Genomic DNA, 19748 nt, shown 5'->3' on the forward strand with positions numbered 1-19748 from the left:
GCATGCGTGCAGTTCCCCCATTCTCCCCAGCCTCTCCAGGTCTGGCTCAGAGATGGTGCTCAACACATATTTGTTGAAGACATGAGTTGAGGAATAAACAAATGGGTGGGTGATGAATGAATTAATGAGTGAAGCCATCCTGGCAGACCTAAGCTATCTAGCCTGCTGCACCCAAGCTGGTCCAGGAGACAAAGCCAGGCTCCTGTGGTTGCTCAGAGAAGCCACACCTCAATCCCAGGCAATGATTCTCTTGAGTTGAGTTCCTCCCTATTCCGACTTGGCCTCAGCTCCAGATGTCCCTGCTGGGCCCCAGGCCTTAGCCAATTACCCATGTCCTGGAGGCAAGAGTGGCCACCATGCGTGCCCGTCCGTCCCATGCTTGGCACTGGATAGGGAAGAGAGGATATAAAAAGGTATGAGTCTAGGCAGAGGCCATCCCCTTGCGAACCACAAACTGTCCTCTTGCTCCTTTTCTGCCTGAGGGGTGACCAAGCCCTGCCTGTCCACCTTCACCCTGGCTGGTACAGTCCCTGCCATGCCAGCCCTCATCTGGATCATTCTAGGACTGAGCCTTCTCTCTCACTCATTGATCTGCCACCAAGATCCTTCTAAAACCTAGATCTGATCACATGGCTTTCCTGATTTTAAATCTGCAGCAGCTTCCCACTGTCTCTCGAATGGCTCAAAACTCTTCAGTGTGGCATTAAGAGCGTTGCATAATGTGGACTCAACTTATCTTCACAGCATTAACTTCAGGCCACCATTACCATGGCAACAGCAAGGACAGCAGCTAACAGGTCTAGAATTCCTACCACACACCCTGGCCTCAGCCACACACACCGACACTGGCTAATCTGATCCTCTCATCTGATGGTACAGGCAAGCACTGTCCCATTTTACAGATGTAGAAAGTGAGGTAAGTAGAGAAAATAAGTGATTTGCTGCAGGCTGACCACAATAACAACCATGAGAATTATTATTAGAGCTGAAATGCACTGGGCATGAACTCTAGTCCTGGCACTGTTCCAAGTGTTTCACAACTGTTATCTCATTTAGTCTTCAGACCAGCCCTCTGAAGTCAGACTACCAGTCAAACATTTGCCTTTTCCACACCTCAGTTTCCACATCTGTAAAATGGGAGCATGATGTTGTAAGGCCTCAATGAGACAGCATGTGAACGTGCTTAGGACAAAACAGGGCTGGTTCCTGAGCAAGGGTTCCACGGTGGGCTTTAGAAAGATGCAGGCATAGCAGTGGGGCCAGGTTGCTTGGGGACAGGATGACAGATGAGGAACTCCACCAGAAGGCTGTGGCCAGGGGTCAGGCTCTACGAGGTAAAGGGGGGTAAGGGAGGAGGAGACAGGTTAAAGGTTACCAGGTTTATGGACTCTCTGGAGTCCAGGATGGTGCCAGGGCCTTGGCCCTGAGTGGCTGGAGGATTGGGGGTGGGCACAGCAGAGCAGAGTTGCAGAGAGAGGGCCTAATTAGGAAGACAGGCCCAATGTGCTAGCCCCAACCCCAACACTGGCATGTCTTCCAAGAAGCAGAAAGAGGGGCCGATCCAAGTTCACCTGCAGGGGATGGAGCCTCCAGGACGCTCCTGTGTATAAGCCGTCTTGAGCACTTCTGGGCCGAAAAGGCAAGTGTGTCCCTGTGTCAGTAGAAGTGTGGACACAAAGGGTGCCCTGGTCCTGGCATTGGAGACCTGGCCCCTGGAACAGGGAAAAGGGGCCCCGGAGCTCCACACCAGCTGACTGGAGTTGCCAGCTGCAGTCCCGTAAAGCGCACCCTGGGCCAGGCTGGCAGTCCATTAACGTGAAAGGTTTTATCGTACTTTACAGCCTTGCTGTCTTGTATGTGACAGCAGGTAATTAAAACAATAATTGTTTTCTGATGTTGCTTCTGCTGAACGATAAAAGCTTCTAGTTATTTTCCTTTCACTGGGGTCGGTGGCGGGAGGGGTCTGATCTGTGGGTGGGGTGCAGGCCCACAGAAGTTGGGGAGGCCCCAAGGGTGAAGAAGGGCCTCCTGTGTGGCCATGACAGAGAGAGGCCTGCAGGAGCCTGTCACGCAGCAAAGCTCTGAGCACATCCTGTCTCACCAGTACACAGGCAGGTACACGCCACACATGTGCCCCCTGCAGGCATGTCCTTTATGCCCACACCTTAGCTGTCCTGTGAGCTGCTCAGGATAGGGCCACCCTGCTTGGGAGCTCCCAGGAGAGGAGGAGGGGGTTCCTGGCCAAGAAGTCTGGCAGCAGTTGGGACCTGGAGGAGTTGGTTTGTCCAAAGTCCTAGGGAACCCCTCAGTAACTCCCATCCGCCCAGAGAGGGAGGCACAGGCAGGCTCTAAAGAATGGGGGTGATGAGGAAGAGTGAGGGGGTGGAAGCTTGTGAGTACCAGCCCTGCTGCGAATGAACTTGTACTTCCCAGGTGCCTGGAAGCCTGGCATACCAGAGGTCGCTTGCCTGGGTAGGGCTGGGGTTCCTCAAGTCCCAGAGGGCGCTTGATTGAAAGATGATGGGACACATGGTATGGTGAGGTTCTTCTGTGTCTCCTGAACAATCATCTACCCTCCCTCCCTCCCCATCATCTGTCCACTTACCTACCCATCCATCCATCCATCCATCCATCCATCCATCCATCCATCCATCCGTCTGTTCAGCCAACAAATACTGAGCTTCTAGTGCCAGGCATTGTTCTAGCCATGGGGGACACAACAGTGAGCAGGCACAGTCCCTCAAGAAGCTTGTGTTCTAATTGGGGGGGGGGCATGTGTAGAAAATAAAGATGTAAATAAGTCAATAAAGATCATTCCTAATGTTGGTAAGTGCCATGAAGAAGCTAAAACAGAGAGTCAGGCTGCTACTTGAGGTTAGAGGGCCAGGGGGAGCCTCTCTGAGTGAGGCTTGAGTGATGTGGAGAAGAGGGAAGAAGATGGGGGGCGGGGGCTGAGGCATCTGGGGCACAGTGCCCTCCAGAGACCCTTAGACCATACACTCCCCCGCCAGGTCCTGTGACTTGCCCACTCCTTGCCACCTCCAGCCCCACACCCAGGAAGCCCACAGTGGGCACAGGGGAGTGACTGGCGTGAGCTCTGCTTGCGCTGGTGCCCATGAATGACATCACACTTGGGGCTTCCCTGCCCCCACTGCCCCCCAGGCCTGCAGTAAATCACCCTGATGCTTTAAGACAAATACTTCTTAATCACTAAAAATTGAAATGATTTCATGTGAAAATGTTAATGTATTCGGAATCACAGCCGTGCACTGCGTCTGACAAATTAGCACCCAGCCCGCCGCATTGTTTGTAGCTACATTTATCCTGGTGACGAGAGACACACACACAAGACGGAGCAGGGGGGCAGGGAGGGCAGTTCCAGGCTGGGAGCCTTGGGAGGAAGAGGGAAGGGGGAAGGGAGCAAGGGTCCCAGAGGAGAGGAGAGGCCCAGCCCTCCCCTGACAGCCAGCCTGACCCACTGCTTGAGGTTAGAGGACCAGGGAGAGTTAGCAGGCTCTCATACCCCCAGGTGCCCCGGTCCCCCAACCTGCCCTCTGATGCCAATCCTGGACAATGAGATCCATACGAGACGGATCCCCTCAGACCCAAACACGTATAAAGCATGAGCACCAAGAGAGGATAAAAATAATTTTCACAAGAATTTAATATCAGAAATAAGCATGTGGAGAAATGGGAACCTTGTGCTTTGCTGATGGAAACATAAAAGGGTGCAGTTCCTGAGAAAAACAGTTTGGCGGTTCCTCAAAAAATTAAACCTAGAATTACCACGTGACCCCAGCAATTCCACTTTATGTGCCCAAGAGAACTGAAAGTAGGTGTTTAAACAAATACTTGCACGCGGATGTTCAAAGCAGCATTATTCACGACAGCCAAAAAAATGAAAACAACCCAGTGGATGATGATGTGAGAAAGTCACTCCCCGTCCAGGCCTACCTACAGGGAGCTTATGTGCAAGTGCTTTGCACCCGCTAAGCACTCACACTTCTCCTGCTCCTCCTCTGCAGCCTTCAGGGACCCAGATGTGGTCTCCCTTGGAATATCACTCAGCCAAGAAAAGGAATGCAGTACTGACACATGCCACCCTGTGGGGCAACATTATGTGTGAACATCACGCTCAGTGAAAGAAGACAGTCACAAAAGGCCACATATTGTTTGATTCCATTTACATGAAATACCCAGAAGAGGCAAATCTATAGCCACAGAAAGCAGGTTGGTGTTTGCCAGGGGCTGGGGAGAGGGGGGAATGGGGAGTGACTGCTTTGGGGTTGATGAAAATGTTTTGGAACTAGATAGAAGTGATGGTTGCACAACACAGTGAATGTACTAAGTGCTACTAAATTGTAGGCTTTAAGATGGTTAATTTTATGTTATACAAATTTAACTTAATGCATCAAGTGCTTGAGAGGAGGGTGAGACGCCATTGCACATCAGCTCATTTTACAGGCCAGTCGTTGATACTGGGTGGTGGGGACAGAGGCACTGAGACTGCAGGATGGCGCAGAAATGGCCCGTCCTGCCTTCTCCCCACACCCTCCCCAGTCCCTGCCTCACCCCTGCCCCTGCCTCAGGATCTGCTCCATGATAGCCCGGACTCAGTCATTCTAGATCCTTCTCCCCATTTCACAAATGAGTCGGAGAGTGTGTCTGGTCCGGGGCTTGCTTATACTCTGAACACAGAGCAGATCTGGGACCAGGCCTCCTGACCCCCCATCCAGGGCTGTGTCCTGCCATCCCAGACGTGGGCTCTCTCGCCCAGCACCCCACCTCTGAGTCGTCTTCCTCACACCCACTGGCCTTCCCAGACCTGCCTCAGCAACTTTGTGCCTTTCTGGAAGCTGAGGGGGCATTAGTATAAATGAGCACAGCGGTAAGTCATTATACTTTCCCTTCACCCAACTCCACACCTCCCCGTGCCCAGACCACATGGACCCTCCAGTAACCAGGCAGCTGTACCCACAGTGGCTCCTTCCAATCACTTGGGTCTCAACTCACATACCACCTCCTCTGAGAGGCCTGACCATCCAGTCTATCTTGCCTAACTTGCCACCCACCATGCCCACATCTAGTTCACGTGTGGCCACATGGTCACGTGGCCCTCTCTGCTGGCCTTCCAACTCCTGAAGAGCAGTCCTCATTCTCTGACTCTGACAATTGTTTATGGTCATCTCCTCCCACTAGAATATGAGTTCCCTGAGGGTGGGGATGGTGCCCGCCTTGTTGCATATCCGCAGTGCCTAACACAGGCCCGGCACACTTTAGGGGTTCCATCAGTGCTTACTTACTGACTGAGGTGCCCCATCTCACCTAGCCCTGTCCCCCAGCCCATCCTCTCCATTTCCCTCAAAAGCTCATGGGGCCCAGGGCCTTCCACCCCAGCCCCTTGCACAGATGGATGCCCAGAGGGGTTGGGGCTGGGACCAGGCTCTAAGGTGGCTGCTGCGTGTGATGTGAGAAAGTCACTCCCCGTCCAGGCCTACCTACAGGGAGCTTATGTGCAAGTGCTTTGCACCCGCTAAGCACTCACCCTTCTCCTGCTCCTCCTCCTCTGCAGCCTTCAGGGACCCAGCCTCTTCTGGCTCTGAGAGCCTTCCATCCCAGCTCTACAAATTCCGAGTGGCCTTTACTTCCGGCCCACCCACCTCTTCCCCAGTTCTCTAACGCTGGCTTTATGCTTCTGAGCACTGACCCTCAAGCGGCTCCTCCTGCCTCTGATGGGCCCAGCCATCCTCCAGGCCTCAGCTGTGTGGCCTTTCCCCACAGCCTTCCTCACAGCTGCCTCCCCCTCCTCCCTGACTCCCACTGCTCCCTCCCACGGCTCTCTGCGTGTAGGAAGGTCTTAGCCTCCTGTCTTATCTGCTGGCCCTGGCCCTGCCCTCTAGGGCTACACAGAACAAAGCAAATCCATGTCCCTCCTGCCTTCGGTGCCCCGAAGGCAGGTGACAGCCCACTGCCACCCTGACCTTTGAGGACCTCTCTCCTAGGACATGACTTTACATCTGTCCCTCCATTACCCGTTGCATCTGCAAGCTCTCACCACCATTACATTCCCTTGTCTTAACCTGGCCAGAACCGGTTTCTGTTGCTTATGGCCAAAGTGCCCTGCCTGATGGACATGCTCTGGTAGGGCCTGGCAGGGGGAGTTCCCGCTGGAGCCCCCCAGCCCCCTGTGGAGCCCTCTTGCTCTTTCAGCTTTTCCCTCGAGGCTCCCTGATCATGTTCTGTTTCTGACATCACTTCCCAAGGCTCAGAATCTCTGAATCATGTTTGTCTCTCCCCCGGCCCCCCGCCCTCGTCCCCCACATGCAACATCCAGAGGCTCCTCCTTTCCAGAGTCTCCCACATCCATCTCTCCCAGCCCATCCCTGCTGCCCGCCTGCTGGAAAGGGAGCCCTCATCATTTCTTGCCTGGATGACTGCCGCAGCCTCCTGGCTGGTCTCCTTGCCTCCAGCCTCTCCCTGCTCCCATCTATCCTCCATGCGCTGCCAGATAAATCTTCCTTAAACACTGCTCACTGCCTGTCACCCCCTAGCTCAGCGACCTAGCCAGCCCTGTCGCTGGCTGGTCCCCCACAGGCACTATCTGCCCCGACTGGGCTGTGCCTCCCAGCTCCCTGTACACACGCTGTCCAGGGAATGCCTCTGTGCTCTTCCCCCTCCCTTCAATCTCTGGCCCAATCCCACCACATGCCACGGTCCCAGGCAGAGTCCTCATCCTCCTCTGGCCTTGAGTCCCCACGACCTGGGATTAGAGGACAGGGAGGCTGGCCAGGGACCAGTCCTGAAGCCACAGGCCACCCTGCAGCCAGCACGTAGGCTGTCCTTGCCTGGCCTGTCTGGGCTCTTCAATGTCACTGTAGCCCCTGCAAGTTCTGGGGACTCACCTGGCTCTAGGAGTCATACCTGAACAAGTCACTCTGGGTGAGTCATCCTTTCCCAAGTCAGCCTTCCTTCTCAAGCCCTCTCATGAAAGCTCGTCACCCCAAAATGAGCACTTCCCAAGATTCCAGACCTTCAGGCCCAACCCTTGATGCTCTCTGCCAGTGCTGTCAAACAAGGACCCTGCACCCCTGCAACACCCACACGGACACACCCACACAGTCAGTCCCTCCCTCCCTCCCTCCCTCCCTCCCTCCCTCCCTCCCTCCCTCCCTCCTTCCCTTCCTCCAGGGGTGTGTCACAGAGGGAGGACAGAAGTGAGCATAGCTGCTGCTATCCACACAGCATGGAGACCACTCCTATTCATGGAGCAGTCATATGGGCCTGGCATGGAATAACCCGTTTCATCCTTGAGACCCTCCGAGGCAGGAGCCTTTCTTTTCCCATGTTTTCTGGATGAGGAAACCGAGGCACCGAGAGCAGAAACCACCTGCCTGAGGTCTCCCACTTTAGGATTCTAACCTATACCATCAGCTCTAGAGCTCTGCCTCTCAACCACAAATCTCTGTTCCCTGACTGACTCCCCACACCTCAGCCCACAAAAGGCCTGGTGCCTGGAGGAGCATCCCCTCCAAGCCTAGGAGGTCAATGGGTCACGTAGGTAGAAGTCTAAGGAGCCTGTATCACTCTTCCTATGGCCAGAGAACAGCCATGTGCTGGAACCAGCGCAGCCTGGCTCAGGAGAGCCCATCATTAAAACTTCTGGAACTTGGCAAGAGGTCGACATGACGTTGGTAACTTGAAATAGGCCATGGCGGCAGAATTTACACCATGAAAACTGGCCCCCCAGCCCTCCCAGAGAGCCACTGTTAAATTCACTAGCATGTCTTGGCTGGGAAGGAATGCTGATCACCCTCAGGGTGTTCTGACCGATGGGAGGTGGGCTTCAGGCACCTCACACCAAAGACAAGCCCCCAGTGGAGCCAGAGGTTATGAAAGGGGCTTGAGAGGACAGGTAGGTCTCAAAGCTGAACCTCTGGCTGTGTGACCCCAAATGATCTGGAGGAAGAAGGAGTCCAGAAGAGTGCCAGGGCAGCTACAAGACTTCTAGGTGGGCTCAGAGTCCGGCCAGACATGCTCAACATGGACAGAGGGCCCGAAACCAAGCACAAAGTCACCAGTGAGAGGCAGGGGCTAGAGAACTGAACAAGGAAGGTTGAGGCTTGTGGGAAATGCAAAAGCTACGGGGACGCGGAGGGGGCTTGGAGGAAGGGGACCAGGAAAGGGTGGGCCTGCGGACTGGGTGGGGTGGGGGGCGCTGGGAAGCTGGCCTCACCACGCCACTGTTTTGCACCCGAGGACACTGAGGTGGAGAGTGAGGACAAACTCTAGTAAGAAAGCACACAAGACCAGAAGGCGAGGTCAGCACGGGCGAGTGGTTGTCCTGAAAGAGGTCAGGCCTCTTGGTCCTGGTCCATCGCCAGGTCCTGGCAGGGAGCCTGCAGAACCCACTGCTGACCCCTGAGAAAGGGGGCGAGAGCGGTCATGGAGCAGGAGATGCGGGAGCTGCGGTCTAGTTTTCAAAAAAGAGTTGGATTTGGTGAAGGCATCATTTAGATTCATTGAGTGCAAGCAACACAAACCAATTCTCATAAATTTAAGCAAAAAGGGGAAAGTACTGGCGAGAAATTGGGTTGTTAAGAGAAGGAAAAAGAGGCTTAAAAGGGGGCTCTGAAGCAGAAAAGAAGCTAGGACAGGGGAAATGACTTACTTGTCTTGCATGGTGCCTGCTACTGAGATGAAGGGGTCCCCAAATACCCACTAAGCTGCATTCTGGCGGGACTGGGACTGAATGCTGAATAGATACAAAACCCCACAACTGGAATAGCCATAGCCTGGGGACCTGACACAAACCCCAGGCACGATTCTGGCGGGGCTTCTTCGTCAGCGGCAGGTGACCAAGGGAAGCAGGGACACTGGAAGTCACGCTGGGGCCCCCACGGACCCAGCACACCAGACCGGCTTCCCTTCTTACAGGTTGCTGTTCTGGCAGATCATGGCCAGATTGGAAACAGTGTGTCTGGACTTCAGCCAGGCACCTGATAACATATCTCAGGATCAGCAAATGGAGATACATGAACCAGATGACAGCACGTTTAGGGGAATGCAAAACCTGTTGAGTGCCCAGCATTGTTTTCTAGCATAGCCCGTGTGTGGATCCAGACTCCGGTCTTTGTCGTTGAGCCTCAGGCTGTGTCCCGGGTGCAGTTTAACATTTCTATTAAATACTTGGCCAAAATGTATTGATGACATACCGGTTAAATCTGAGGACAATGTGCCCAGCCCCATTCAGTGGACAGGAAGCTGTGAGAGGTGGCACACAGCCTGAGTGACGGCAGTGGCATTGGTGGCTTGGGCCCAGGCTCAACCACATAACCATAACCCCTGGCTGTGCGGACTGACTCATACATGGCACAGCACTTGAGCTGGACCAATGAGGAAAGACCTGGACATCTGTTGGGTGGCTGAGGGAAACGATGCTCTCTGTCTCCTCACTCCCCACGACCCCCAGATAGGGCCTGCAAGGATGTAGCTCTGTCTGGTAACTCCTGGCAGTCACCTTGGGACTCTGAGGAGAGAGGCTGCTGGAGAATGGCACCAGCCTGAAGTCACAGTTGCTACCCATGGCTTTTCAGTTACATGCACTAATAAATCTCTCTCTCTCTGTCTTCTTTTTTGCCTTAAGCTAATTTGAGTTGGGATTTCCAATACTTGCAACAGACACACTTAATATCCTATACTAGTCTAGTAGTCCATGTTGGACCATTGTGTCACTGTGGGCTGAGCGCCGAGGATTGACATCCAGAGGCAGGTAACAAGGATGTGAGGGGTAGAGATGGGGCGGGGGGGCGGGGGAGGGGGGGGCGGGGGGGGGGAGGGAGGGCGGGGCTCAGAACCATTCTACACCAGGAACAGCTGAGGGACTGGAGTGCCAGGCAGGAGCTGTGTCTTTTTTTTTTTTTTTTTTAGGAGCTGTGTCTTAAACAAATAAAAAGGGGGAAGCCATCCTGGGTGGCCCCCAAGAAAAAGCCAAGAGCCATTTGGGAGAGCTTATGGGGAAGGATCCCTCCTCATTAAAAGAAAGGGGCTTTGAACATGACCTGTGTCCTTAAGCAAGTCAGAAAGATAATCCCCAGGGGTTTTGTAATAAAAATTCCTGTGATCTGGACAACAACCTTGCCGGGGTTTAGGAAATGAGGGAGTGGGGGTGAGAAGGCAGGATGTAGAGGGGGAAATAGGCTCTGGAGGTGAGGGGATTAGCCCAGAATCAAGGTCTTCCAAGTCTGTGGGGCACCATACAAGGCCCTGACAGTAAATAGCCACGGGGGAGGGGTCAGAGTGGGGGAGGGGTCAGGCCAAGCAGTAACAAGCCCTGCCACTTCTCAGTCTCCGTGTCCTCATCTGATAAATGGGACTAACCTCACCTAGCCCGCCAAGGTTACCACCAAGGTAATTAGGAATAATAATAATAATAAAAAGGTGACAGCCACGGAAGGCTCCTGCTCTTCCTGCCCCAGGCTGCTCTCCTTTTAGCAGGAGAATGCGCTTGGGGGTCAAAGACCTGGGTTGGAACCCCAGGATGGCCAGGAGTTTGGGACGCCTGCCCTCCCTCATTCCGTGCACTGGAAGCCCCTGACATGTAGGAGGTGCTCAGAGGATGGGGCGTTCTCTTCCCTTCCGTGGCGAGGTCAGTCGGGGTTCTGCCAGTCCTACACCCCCAGGCTGCCAGGGGGGCCCACTGCCCAGCCACGTCGCCAGGGCCCAGGAAGGCGGCGGGGGCGGGGGCTGCAGCTGGCGCGGGAACCGGGAACGGCAGAGGCCGACAGCCGTCTGCCTGGAGGCTGGACGCCGGCTCCCCGGGTAGCAGCCGAGCGCTCAGCCAGGAACTTGTTAACAGGCCCCGAACAAAGAGCCGCTAATCCGGCGGGCGGCCCCGGGCGGGCTGGCGGGCGGAGGGACCCCGCCCCTTCCCCGCACCGCTGCCGAATTCACCGCGCTTTCCCAAGGCGGGGGCTGCGGGGCAGGACGCGCCGGTCCCCACCCCGACTCCGGCTCCCATTGGCTCAGGCGCGGACGCCCCACCGCGGCTCCCGTGTCCCGCAATCCACCTGGCCGGAGGCCTCCCTCTAGCCCGGGACCCCGCCCACCAAGAACAAGGACAGCGGGGTGAGGTTGTTTTAGGGAGCGGGTTGGCTCTGGGCAAGCACGGGCGCTAAGTTAGCACTCCAAAAAAAGGCACCACCCCCCTTTTTTTTTTGGAGGGGGGGGAGCGGTGCGGGGGCAGGGGCTGGAAAGATGCAGACATGGGGAAAAACGAGCAGCCCCCCAATTCCATTTGGTCTCTGCCTCAGTGAGGAGGGGTAGGGTCTAATTCGGGGTGTACCTTCCTGCAGGCTGCCAGCTGGACATGCTGGGGTGGGAAGCCAGGAATCTCACCTGCCACCCTGGCTGGAGAGGTGTAGGGCACAGGTGGGACACAGCGCCCAGAGGGCCCCCCCCCCCCCCCCCAGGAACCCTGTAGCTGTCCTTCAGGCTCAGTCCATCTAGACTGACTTGCCCTCCCCAAATCCCAGCCACTTATTTGCCTGGAGCTCAAGGTGACCCTGAGCCTTCCAGACAGACACAGCTCTGACATCAAGGCCTGGGGAGGGGCTGGTCTAGGGGACTCACCCATCAGGATGCTGGCACCCCATGATCTCACCATGGCCCCACTCCTAGGCAGGGATTCAGGGCCCCCTCCCCATCTGAATGGGACCTAAAACTTGCTCCTTTGTGACCTACTCTAGGGATGAGCAGCTGCCATTTAGGCCTTTCCTGATCTCTACCGTCTCCCCCTTTCCCCAGTTCAGACAGGGTTGGGATGGGCCAGCCAACAACCACACTTGGGGGTACACGTAGGGCTTCTACATGCCCCACCCCTGGATGTCAAAGGGGCAGAGAAAAGACACCAGGCCTGCCCTCATCCCAAAATGGAGGCCTTCCCTCAGGCCTCTGTCCTCCCTCCTGAACCCCTAGCTGCACCCTCTCCCACAAAGAGGACCCCAAGGACCCTCCCACTCCTCCAAGGAAGGGACAGACAGTGCCCTCTGCCGTATCCATCACCATCAATTGCAAACATTTATTGAGTTCCTACTGTATGCTAGGATTGACATGCATCAGGCTGTCTAATCTGCACAACCAGCCTTTAATGACTCCATTTGAGTGGCAAAGAAACTGAAGAAGTATAAGGAGGCCGGACTAGGCATAGCGGGTGCCAAGGGCACTTACTCTCAGGCGCTGACCCTGCACTTGCATGACTTAAAGTTTGCACCCGAGGCACCTCGCTTGCCTCACCCTGGTCCCAGCCTTGGTCCAGACTAAGACCTTAGAGCCTGCCAACTCAGCCCACCACCTCCTCCACATGCCTGGGGTTCTGGCTCCGGAGGCCAAAGGCTGCTTGCTACATCTGACATTAGTGCCTGGGAAAGGGGTGGGCCTCAGGCACTGGGGGCCCTAAGCAGGGCTGTTTTTGCCACTGGAGGTGTTCATCCGCTAAAGCAGGACCCTGCTTCCTGGCTTGGATGCAGGGACTCAAAATTCCTACTTCTACCTCACAGCCACCTTCAATCTCATGGTAGCAGACACCTGGCTCCAAGTCAATGCAGGCAGCTGCTGCCAAGGTGGTTGGTGGCTTTAGCAGGTGCTGGACAGGTGTGAGCAGTTCCTGGAGGAACCTGCTGTTGAGTGCACAGTCCACCCTACCCCAGACTCCCAAGGCAACCTCCCTGGGCACCAGCCTCTGCCCCAATAGAGTCACCAAGTCCAATCTTTTAGTATACAAAGAAGCAAACAGCCCAGAGAGGTCAAGTGATTTGTCCAAAATCACAAAGCAATAAAATGGCAGAGCCAAGACTAGAATTGAGTTTAATCCAGGGCTCCCACCCTCCCTTTGCTGCCATGTTCTGTGTGTCAAAGATGATCACCAGCACACAGTTCCAGGACAAGCTGAGCCCAAATCATCATCTTCACAGAACCCCCTGACAAAGCTCTGTACACATCGGAGGATTTTGTGTCTGAATCAGGCCTGAGTCTCTGCAGGGGATGGTGAGTGGGCAGATGGGGGTGGAGGCAATGACTCCAGCCTAGGGCTCCTGCCTGGGGCTGGAGCAGTAAGAAGTGAAGCAGCTCACAAGAGGGACCTTCTCTCCTATCTCTGAGCTTGGGCCCCGACACAGCTTCGGACCCCACCAGTCCCTGGGGTGCTCTCTGTATGTTGCCCATCAGCTTATTACTATCACCCCAGGAAGCAGATGTGACCCTATTCAACAGATCTGAAACAGGCTGGGGAGTACCAGCTATTTGTCAGGTGGCTTAGACTGAAACCTGGGCCCATCTGCCTCCAAAACCCCTGCCCTTCCTCCTCCACCTGATACGAAGAGGGGGCTGGGGCTCCCCAAAAGGCAGGAGGACCCTCCAATGCCACCCCCATGGGAGCAGACAAGAAGAACAAAGGGGTGGGCTGGCACAGTTGGTCGCAGGAAGCTGAGCGCTCATCTGGAGGGAAGGATGGTTGGGGCCAGGGGCCAGGCTCTCCTGGGCTCAGCCTAAACCAGGGGCCCCAAGTGAGCGCTGCACAGAGCAGCCCAAGTCTTGGTGCCAACTCCAGCCCTGAGGATGGGGGTGGGACGGAGTGTCCCTTCAGGATGAGTAAGACCATTGCTCAGTGCCCCTCAGCTCCACCTTTCAGGGGGTTGAGTCTGCAGCTCTGGGACCCAGAACGACATACTTCGCACAAGAAGACACCCATCTGGGAATGTCTACACCTGGGAGGGGTGGGATGAGCAGGGAGGTTCCTAGTCAACAGATACAGACATACAACCTGTGTGAAGGACCCACAAACACGGACACTCATGAGAGCTGGCTTGCCGTCAGTGTGAGGGGCCGGAGCACAGCTACTCCATGGTGGGGTCTCACCTTGCTCATCCCTGCCCTGGACAGGTGCCATTTCCAGTCACCCTGGAGCAGGGCAGTCTGTGTTCGGGGACAGGGATAGGGAGGGCTGCTGAGGGAGGTCAGAGCAAACTTCTCCCCAGCTGCAGCAGCCCTCCCTGCCTAGCCAAAAAACCCAAACTCAAGCAGAGGAAATAAAGAGAAAAAAGAAGCACGTGACTAGCCATGACTGGGAGCATGTTGGGGGCTGAGAGCAGGGTCCTAGTGCCATAGACAATGGCACTACTTGTGGGAAGCACCAGAGTGAACAAGGTGGCTCAGGCCGGAGGCTTCTGGCAGCTGCCCCAGGCTTTGTGCTTCTCCAGGCTGTGTGCTTCTCCAGGCTGTGTGCTTCTCCAGGGCCGAGGAACCAGTACCTCTGTCCTGTAGCCCACTCAGAGCTCCTCACCATGCCTTGGCCCCTGCATGGGCCCTGGGAGGAGTTGAGGAGGCCTTTTGGAGGGGGCTGGATTAAAGCTGGGGGCTGAGATAAGCAGAACAGTACAGATAGAGCTGAGGATGTTGGGGTGGGGGTGAGGGGTGTGGCTGGCAGGGTCAGGGGTACAAGGTTCTTTAAGGCAAGGGAGCTACAGTGGAGAAGCTGGAGCTTGTCTGGAGGAGCCCAGCAGCAGCAGAGTCAGAGAGGACACCTCCCTCCCAATGGATCAGCCCAGTGCAGCGTGGTTACTCGGAGCTTCCCTAAGGGCTCCTGGCTTGGTACTGGAGGCAGGCACTGGGGAGGCACAGGTTCCAGCCTGGGCACCAGGAGCGTTAGTCTAATTGGAGGAGGCTCAGGAGGGGGATGAGTTGGGGTGGCTATGGCATTGGTCTAGGTAAGGAGGGTGAGGAAGGAAGGAGCTTGGGGGGAGTGACAAAGGAGGAGAGGGACACAAGCAATGTCACAAGTAGGACTGAGCTGGAGGACTTGGTGACAAATTAGAAATGAAGCGTGAAGGAGAAGGGAGAGCTGAGGGAGACTGTAAGGTTTCAGCCCCGGGCTTGGGGAATAGGGAGAGGGGGAGGACAGGGCCCATGGAGGGAGGGGCAGCAGGACATGTTTGGCCTGGAATGAGCAGGCCCAAGCTTGTATGTGTGTGGACAAGTGTTCCCAGGCCGCAGCCCAGCCCAGCACTGGGGCCTTCGCCTGGAGAAGAGGTCCCTCATCTTATAGATTGAATGATTTGAGTCTGCAGATCTGTAGCCCAGAGCAGCACCAGGCAGGAGGAAGGGATGTAAGACGGTGGGGGCCCTAGGAGTTTGCGGGGGGACCCTGGCTCCTGCCTGAGGCCAAAGTTGGCTGCTCCCAGGAACCAGGCCAGTGCCTCTTGGTTGGGGGTTGTTACCTGAACCAATCCCAATCCCTGGGCTCCTAAGGGAAGTCCCTCCCAACACAGGCAAAGGGAGTCAGAAGACCAGACCTCTTCTGGGGATACCTTGGGGGCCCCAAAGCCTAGCCCACCCCATCCCCAAGGAGCTTGTCTGGAGGAGCCCACCAGCAGCAGAGCCAGAGAGGACACCTCCCTCCCAATGGATCAGCCCAGTGCAGCGTGGTTACTCGGAGCAGGCAGAGTGAGTGAGAGCAGGGTATTTCTTAGCCCTAAAGAATTAAGACACCATGCCCCCAACCAACTGTTCCAGTCAGGGGGGTGAGAGGTGGACAGAGGAGTCTAGGACCAGCCCGGAAAATGGGGGTGGTCCCTGAGGAAGAGACCACCAGGACAAATTATTTAAAAAATATATATCTTTATTGATTTCAGAGAGGAAGGGAGAGGGAGAGAGAGATAGAAACATCAATGATAAGAGAAAATCATTTATCAGCTGCCTCCTGCACAATTGGGGATCGAGCCTGCAACCCGGGCATGTGCCCTGACTGGGAATTGAACCATGATCTCCTGGTTCATAGGTCAACGCTCAACCACTGAGCCACCGTGGCCAGGTTATTGGGGTCAAGTCCCCATGGCGCCCCTTCCCCAGGACTGCAGAGATCTGTGTGAAGAGAAGCCTACAGGTGTGTATGGCCCACATGGGCAGGGAAGCAGGTGCCAGCTGTGTGACTGGATATGAATGGGAAAACCCTGTAAGACAGATGGGTCCCTGTGTTCAAAGGCACAGAGAAGGGACTACTGGGTGAGTGTGCTGAAGGGAAGGCTTTTGTGTGACCCAAGGTGGATGCTCAGCCTGGGGAGCAGGAAGCTGCCATTGTGCTGGCCCCCGGCGCCCCCTGCTGGCCACTCACACACATTCCCCCCCCCCCCCACCCCCCCCCCCTGGCTGATGTTGCTGAGGAGTTGATGGGTGGTGCAGGAGGAGCAAGGGTCATTGTAGGGCCAGCCTGTCTGGGTACAAGTGACTGGAGCCTGTGGAGGACAATAGTAAGGGGCCCAGACGAGAAGGAGGGGCCCTCCATGTCCTTCAGCAGCTCCTCCCACAGGCTCCAGGGCAGTCCTATGGCCTGTGAGTCGATGCCCGGAGGCTCTGCTCCAGGGCAGTCCTATGGCACAGGGGCCCACCAGCCAGCTCCCTGGACAACCGTGGGCCAGGCCTCAACAGGTGCCCCACCAGCCAGGGATGCAGTCCCCCAATTCTGCAGCCTCCTGAGGAATCCATGTGGCACCTCCCACCCCCAAGGCTATGGTTCTCTGTTTCACCAGCACCCATCACCCCCTTACCTACATATGCTCACCTGTGCAACTGCTCACAACTATCACACATGTGAGGCAGGCTACACATATACCAGTGTTGCATACACTGCCAGGCCCTGTCATCACCAGGACACACATGCCAACTCACAGCCCTCACACATGCTTACATGGGCAATATGCAGATATGACCACACAGTCCTCTCGCACGTCTGACTCGTAAACCTTCCCCTGGGCACCTACTCGTTATCTGGCAACACCTTCCCTTGCAGCTCATGATGGTTAGTGGTGCAGCTGCACCCTGAGTGTGGCACATATACTCATAACATGCACATGTGTGCAATAGGAACACACACCCAGAGGCAGTGCAGCCTCCCAGCTAGGTCAGGATTAGAAGGGGAGGTTATGGGGCAGCAGGGTTTGTTAAAGTGAGGATTGGGGGGGGGGGGGGTGATGGGATGATGGAGAAGGGATATAGAGTGGATGGGATGTGGTAGATGGAGGACTGAGGGGCAGCATAGGAGGGTGGCCAGACAGCGGTGGGTGCAGGATGAGCTACATAGAGTCCCTTTAAGGAAACAGCTATCAGCCTCAATCATCTGACTGGTCTCTGAGCAATCACGCATTGATGATCTTCGATCAGTCTGGCTTTGAATCTCAGGAACCCCAACACTCCCTCCCGACACCCCTGGGATTAAAAATGGCCTGGCCAAGCAGAGGGGGCACCTCACAGGTTCTTGGGGCAGCAAGAATCAAGAATTGCTAGGGCAAGCCCCATGGCCTCTTGATCACATATATGACCCCCTCCCCCTACACTCATAAATAAGTTCAGCTCTGCTAAGTGCATGAGTGGGGGGCAGAGATCAGGAGGACTCAACAGCTCAGCCTGAATGGAAGCTCAGGGAGAGCAGACAAAGGATGCAGGGGACCCGCCCCCCCAAAGGAGGTGGGTTGAGGGCTGAGTTACCAAGCAGGTTAGGGTGGCCAATGGGACATAAAGGGAGGAGGAAGGGCTGTGTAGTAAACGGGAGAAGGGGAAGAGGCAGTGAACCCACCGTACACAACTGTGGCCCCCACAAACCAGGGGGCCCAGGAGCCACAGCCCCAGTGGGGGACCCGCAGTGCTCTGTGCAGGCTGCAAAGGCTGGGGGCTCGTGTATGCGCCTCCACGCCTGAGTGTGTACGTGTGCGAGCGTGTGTGGCGGGGACAGAGGAGGACACTGTGTTCTGGACGTGGGCAGAGACCAGGTGCCCAAGCTAGGAACTGTGAGTAGCTGTTTGAGGCAGATGCTACCAGGAAGAGGTATCTTAACCGCCCTTCTTGATTTCCTGGGGACTGGGAGGTGGTCAAAACCCTCTAATCTGGACCCTCAAAGTCAGGCTCCCCCGGGGCGTTGATTCAAACCCCTGACCCTGCTCTGGGGCCGGCACCCAGCAAACTTCCCTCGCCCTGAGGCGTGGGGCGTCTACACTCGCCAGCCCCGCGCGCTGACAGCTGCTCCTGGACTTGGCAGAACCCAGGCTTCCGGGGAAGCGCGCGGGGAAGCTGCGCAACAATAAGAGGCGGCCCCCGCGTCCCGCCTCGCAAAGTTTGGCCTCGGGGGGCTCCCAACTGGGTCTGGCAATGCGGGTCAGGGACAGCCCCCCTCCCCAATTCCAGAGCTGCGAGCGTTCGAGCACACTGTCCCCCGCAAACCTCCCCCGAGCGTGCATGTGACTCACCGGAACCGCGGAGCCAGGCGGCGAGGACTATGCCCAGGAGCGCTGGCCACAGGCCGGGCCGGACGGCCATGGCCGCTGGCGGGCAAGCCGGGCGCGGGGCCCCGCGGGCGGGAGGGCGACTTTCAGCGCCTCAGCCCAGAGCCCCTGCCCGGGGCGCCCTCGGGGCCCATGCCAGCGGACTGCCCTCCCACGGGCGGCCGGTTACGGGGCGCACGCGGCGCGTGGCTCCCCTGGGCACCCAGAGCGCAGCAATGCAGCCAGGGCGGAGCGCAGCGACAGCCTTGCCGCGCACCCAGCCAGCCGCCGTGCGGAGCCCGCAGCCCGGGAGCGGGCCGGCGCGCGCCTCAAAACCCGGAATGGAATATCGGAGCGGGCGGTGGCAGGGCGGGGCGGGGGAAGAAAGGAGGGGCCGGGCCGCCTGGCGCTGTGCGCGCGGGCCACCGCCAGTTCCGGGGGTCCCTCCAGGCGGTGCCCTAGGCTCTCCCGAGGACGGGTTGAGGTGGTGGGCGGGAAGGCCTCCCACCGCCCCGCGCGATCTCCAGGGACAAGGACAGAAGTCTGAAACCCGGAGTGGATCGGTTCTCGGATCCGGCCTCTCCCGGGCCCGCCAGCCTGCGCACAGGTGGCTCGGGAGGGGCCCGAGACTGCGGCGACCGAGAAGTAGCCCCAGCCTGCAGAGAGCGGCCGGGTGCAGGGGTGCCCGGGGCAGATTCCACTGCAGTCCTCTTCCTCCATCATACCCCATTCCCGCCTCCCAGCCGCGTTCCGAGGCCGTCAGCGCGCCGCGGTATGCCACCAGCCCGCGGCTTGGATAGGGGACTGCGGGAGAGCGCCCGGATTCCCGGCCAGCCCGCAGAGGTGCCCTGGCTGGCCAGAGTCGGGGCCACCCGCAGTCCCAAGCAAGTAGGCTGGTGGACCTCAGCGTTACCCAAGGTTTCCCTAACCCATGGCGCCGTTAGCCTAAGGAAAACAACAACAGGGCGCAGCATATCTGACTGGGCGCGCGGTGTTTGCGCCCTGAGCGCGCACAGCGCTGGAGATGTGGGCGTAAAGAAACCAGTTGGGCTTTGGGAGCTGGAGAGACCTGGGGTAGGGCTTAGGCGCTTCCGCCTTCTAGCTCTCTGACCTTGGGCAAGTCACGTTGTCTCCTGAAGCCTTCCAGTCATGACCGCTGCTGGAGTCTCCTGTTCCCCACCCCCTTCCCTATTCGGGTTAAAATAAACAGAGGGTTGCCTTGAAAGAAAAAAGGAACGCGCACCATGTGCACGGGGCGAGTGGTCAGAAAAAGAGGCCCTACGCTGGGTCCGGAGGGGGATGAGAAGAGAGAGGGCAGAGTCGCAAACTAAAACGCCTACAGCGGCCGGAAGATAATATATATTGGTACTGCACGCTGGGCGATATAAGAATGGTCTTGGCTTCCACAAAGAGATATGAGGTCTACTATATTTCTTGAAACACGAG

At 56.8% G+C, this 19748-nt stretch overlaps 1 protein-coding gene across 1 annotated transcript in view; it reads right to left on the reverse strand.

Moving 5' to 3' along the window:
* The window catches only part of UNC5A (unc-5 netrin receptor A), a 57202-nt gene extending 38653 nt beyond the window's left edge, over positions 1-18549 (reverse strand). Inside the window, exon 1 of the mRNA XM_079772960.1 lies at positions 18288-18549. Within this exon, the coding sequence (XP_079629086.1) occupies positions 18288-18357 (70 nt within the window). The 5' untranslated portion in view covers positions 18358-18549. The remainder of the gene's footprint in view (positions 1-18287) is intronic.
* Positions 18550-19748: the final 1199 nt, after the last annotated feature.

Source organism: Cnephaeus nilssonii, assembly GCF_951640355.1.
Source record: "Cnephaeus nilssonii genome assembly, chromosome: 5".
Lineage (NCBI taxonomy): Eukaryota > Metazoa > Chordata > Mammalia > Chiroptera > Vespertilionidae > Cnephaeus > Cnephaeus nilssonii.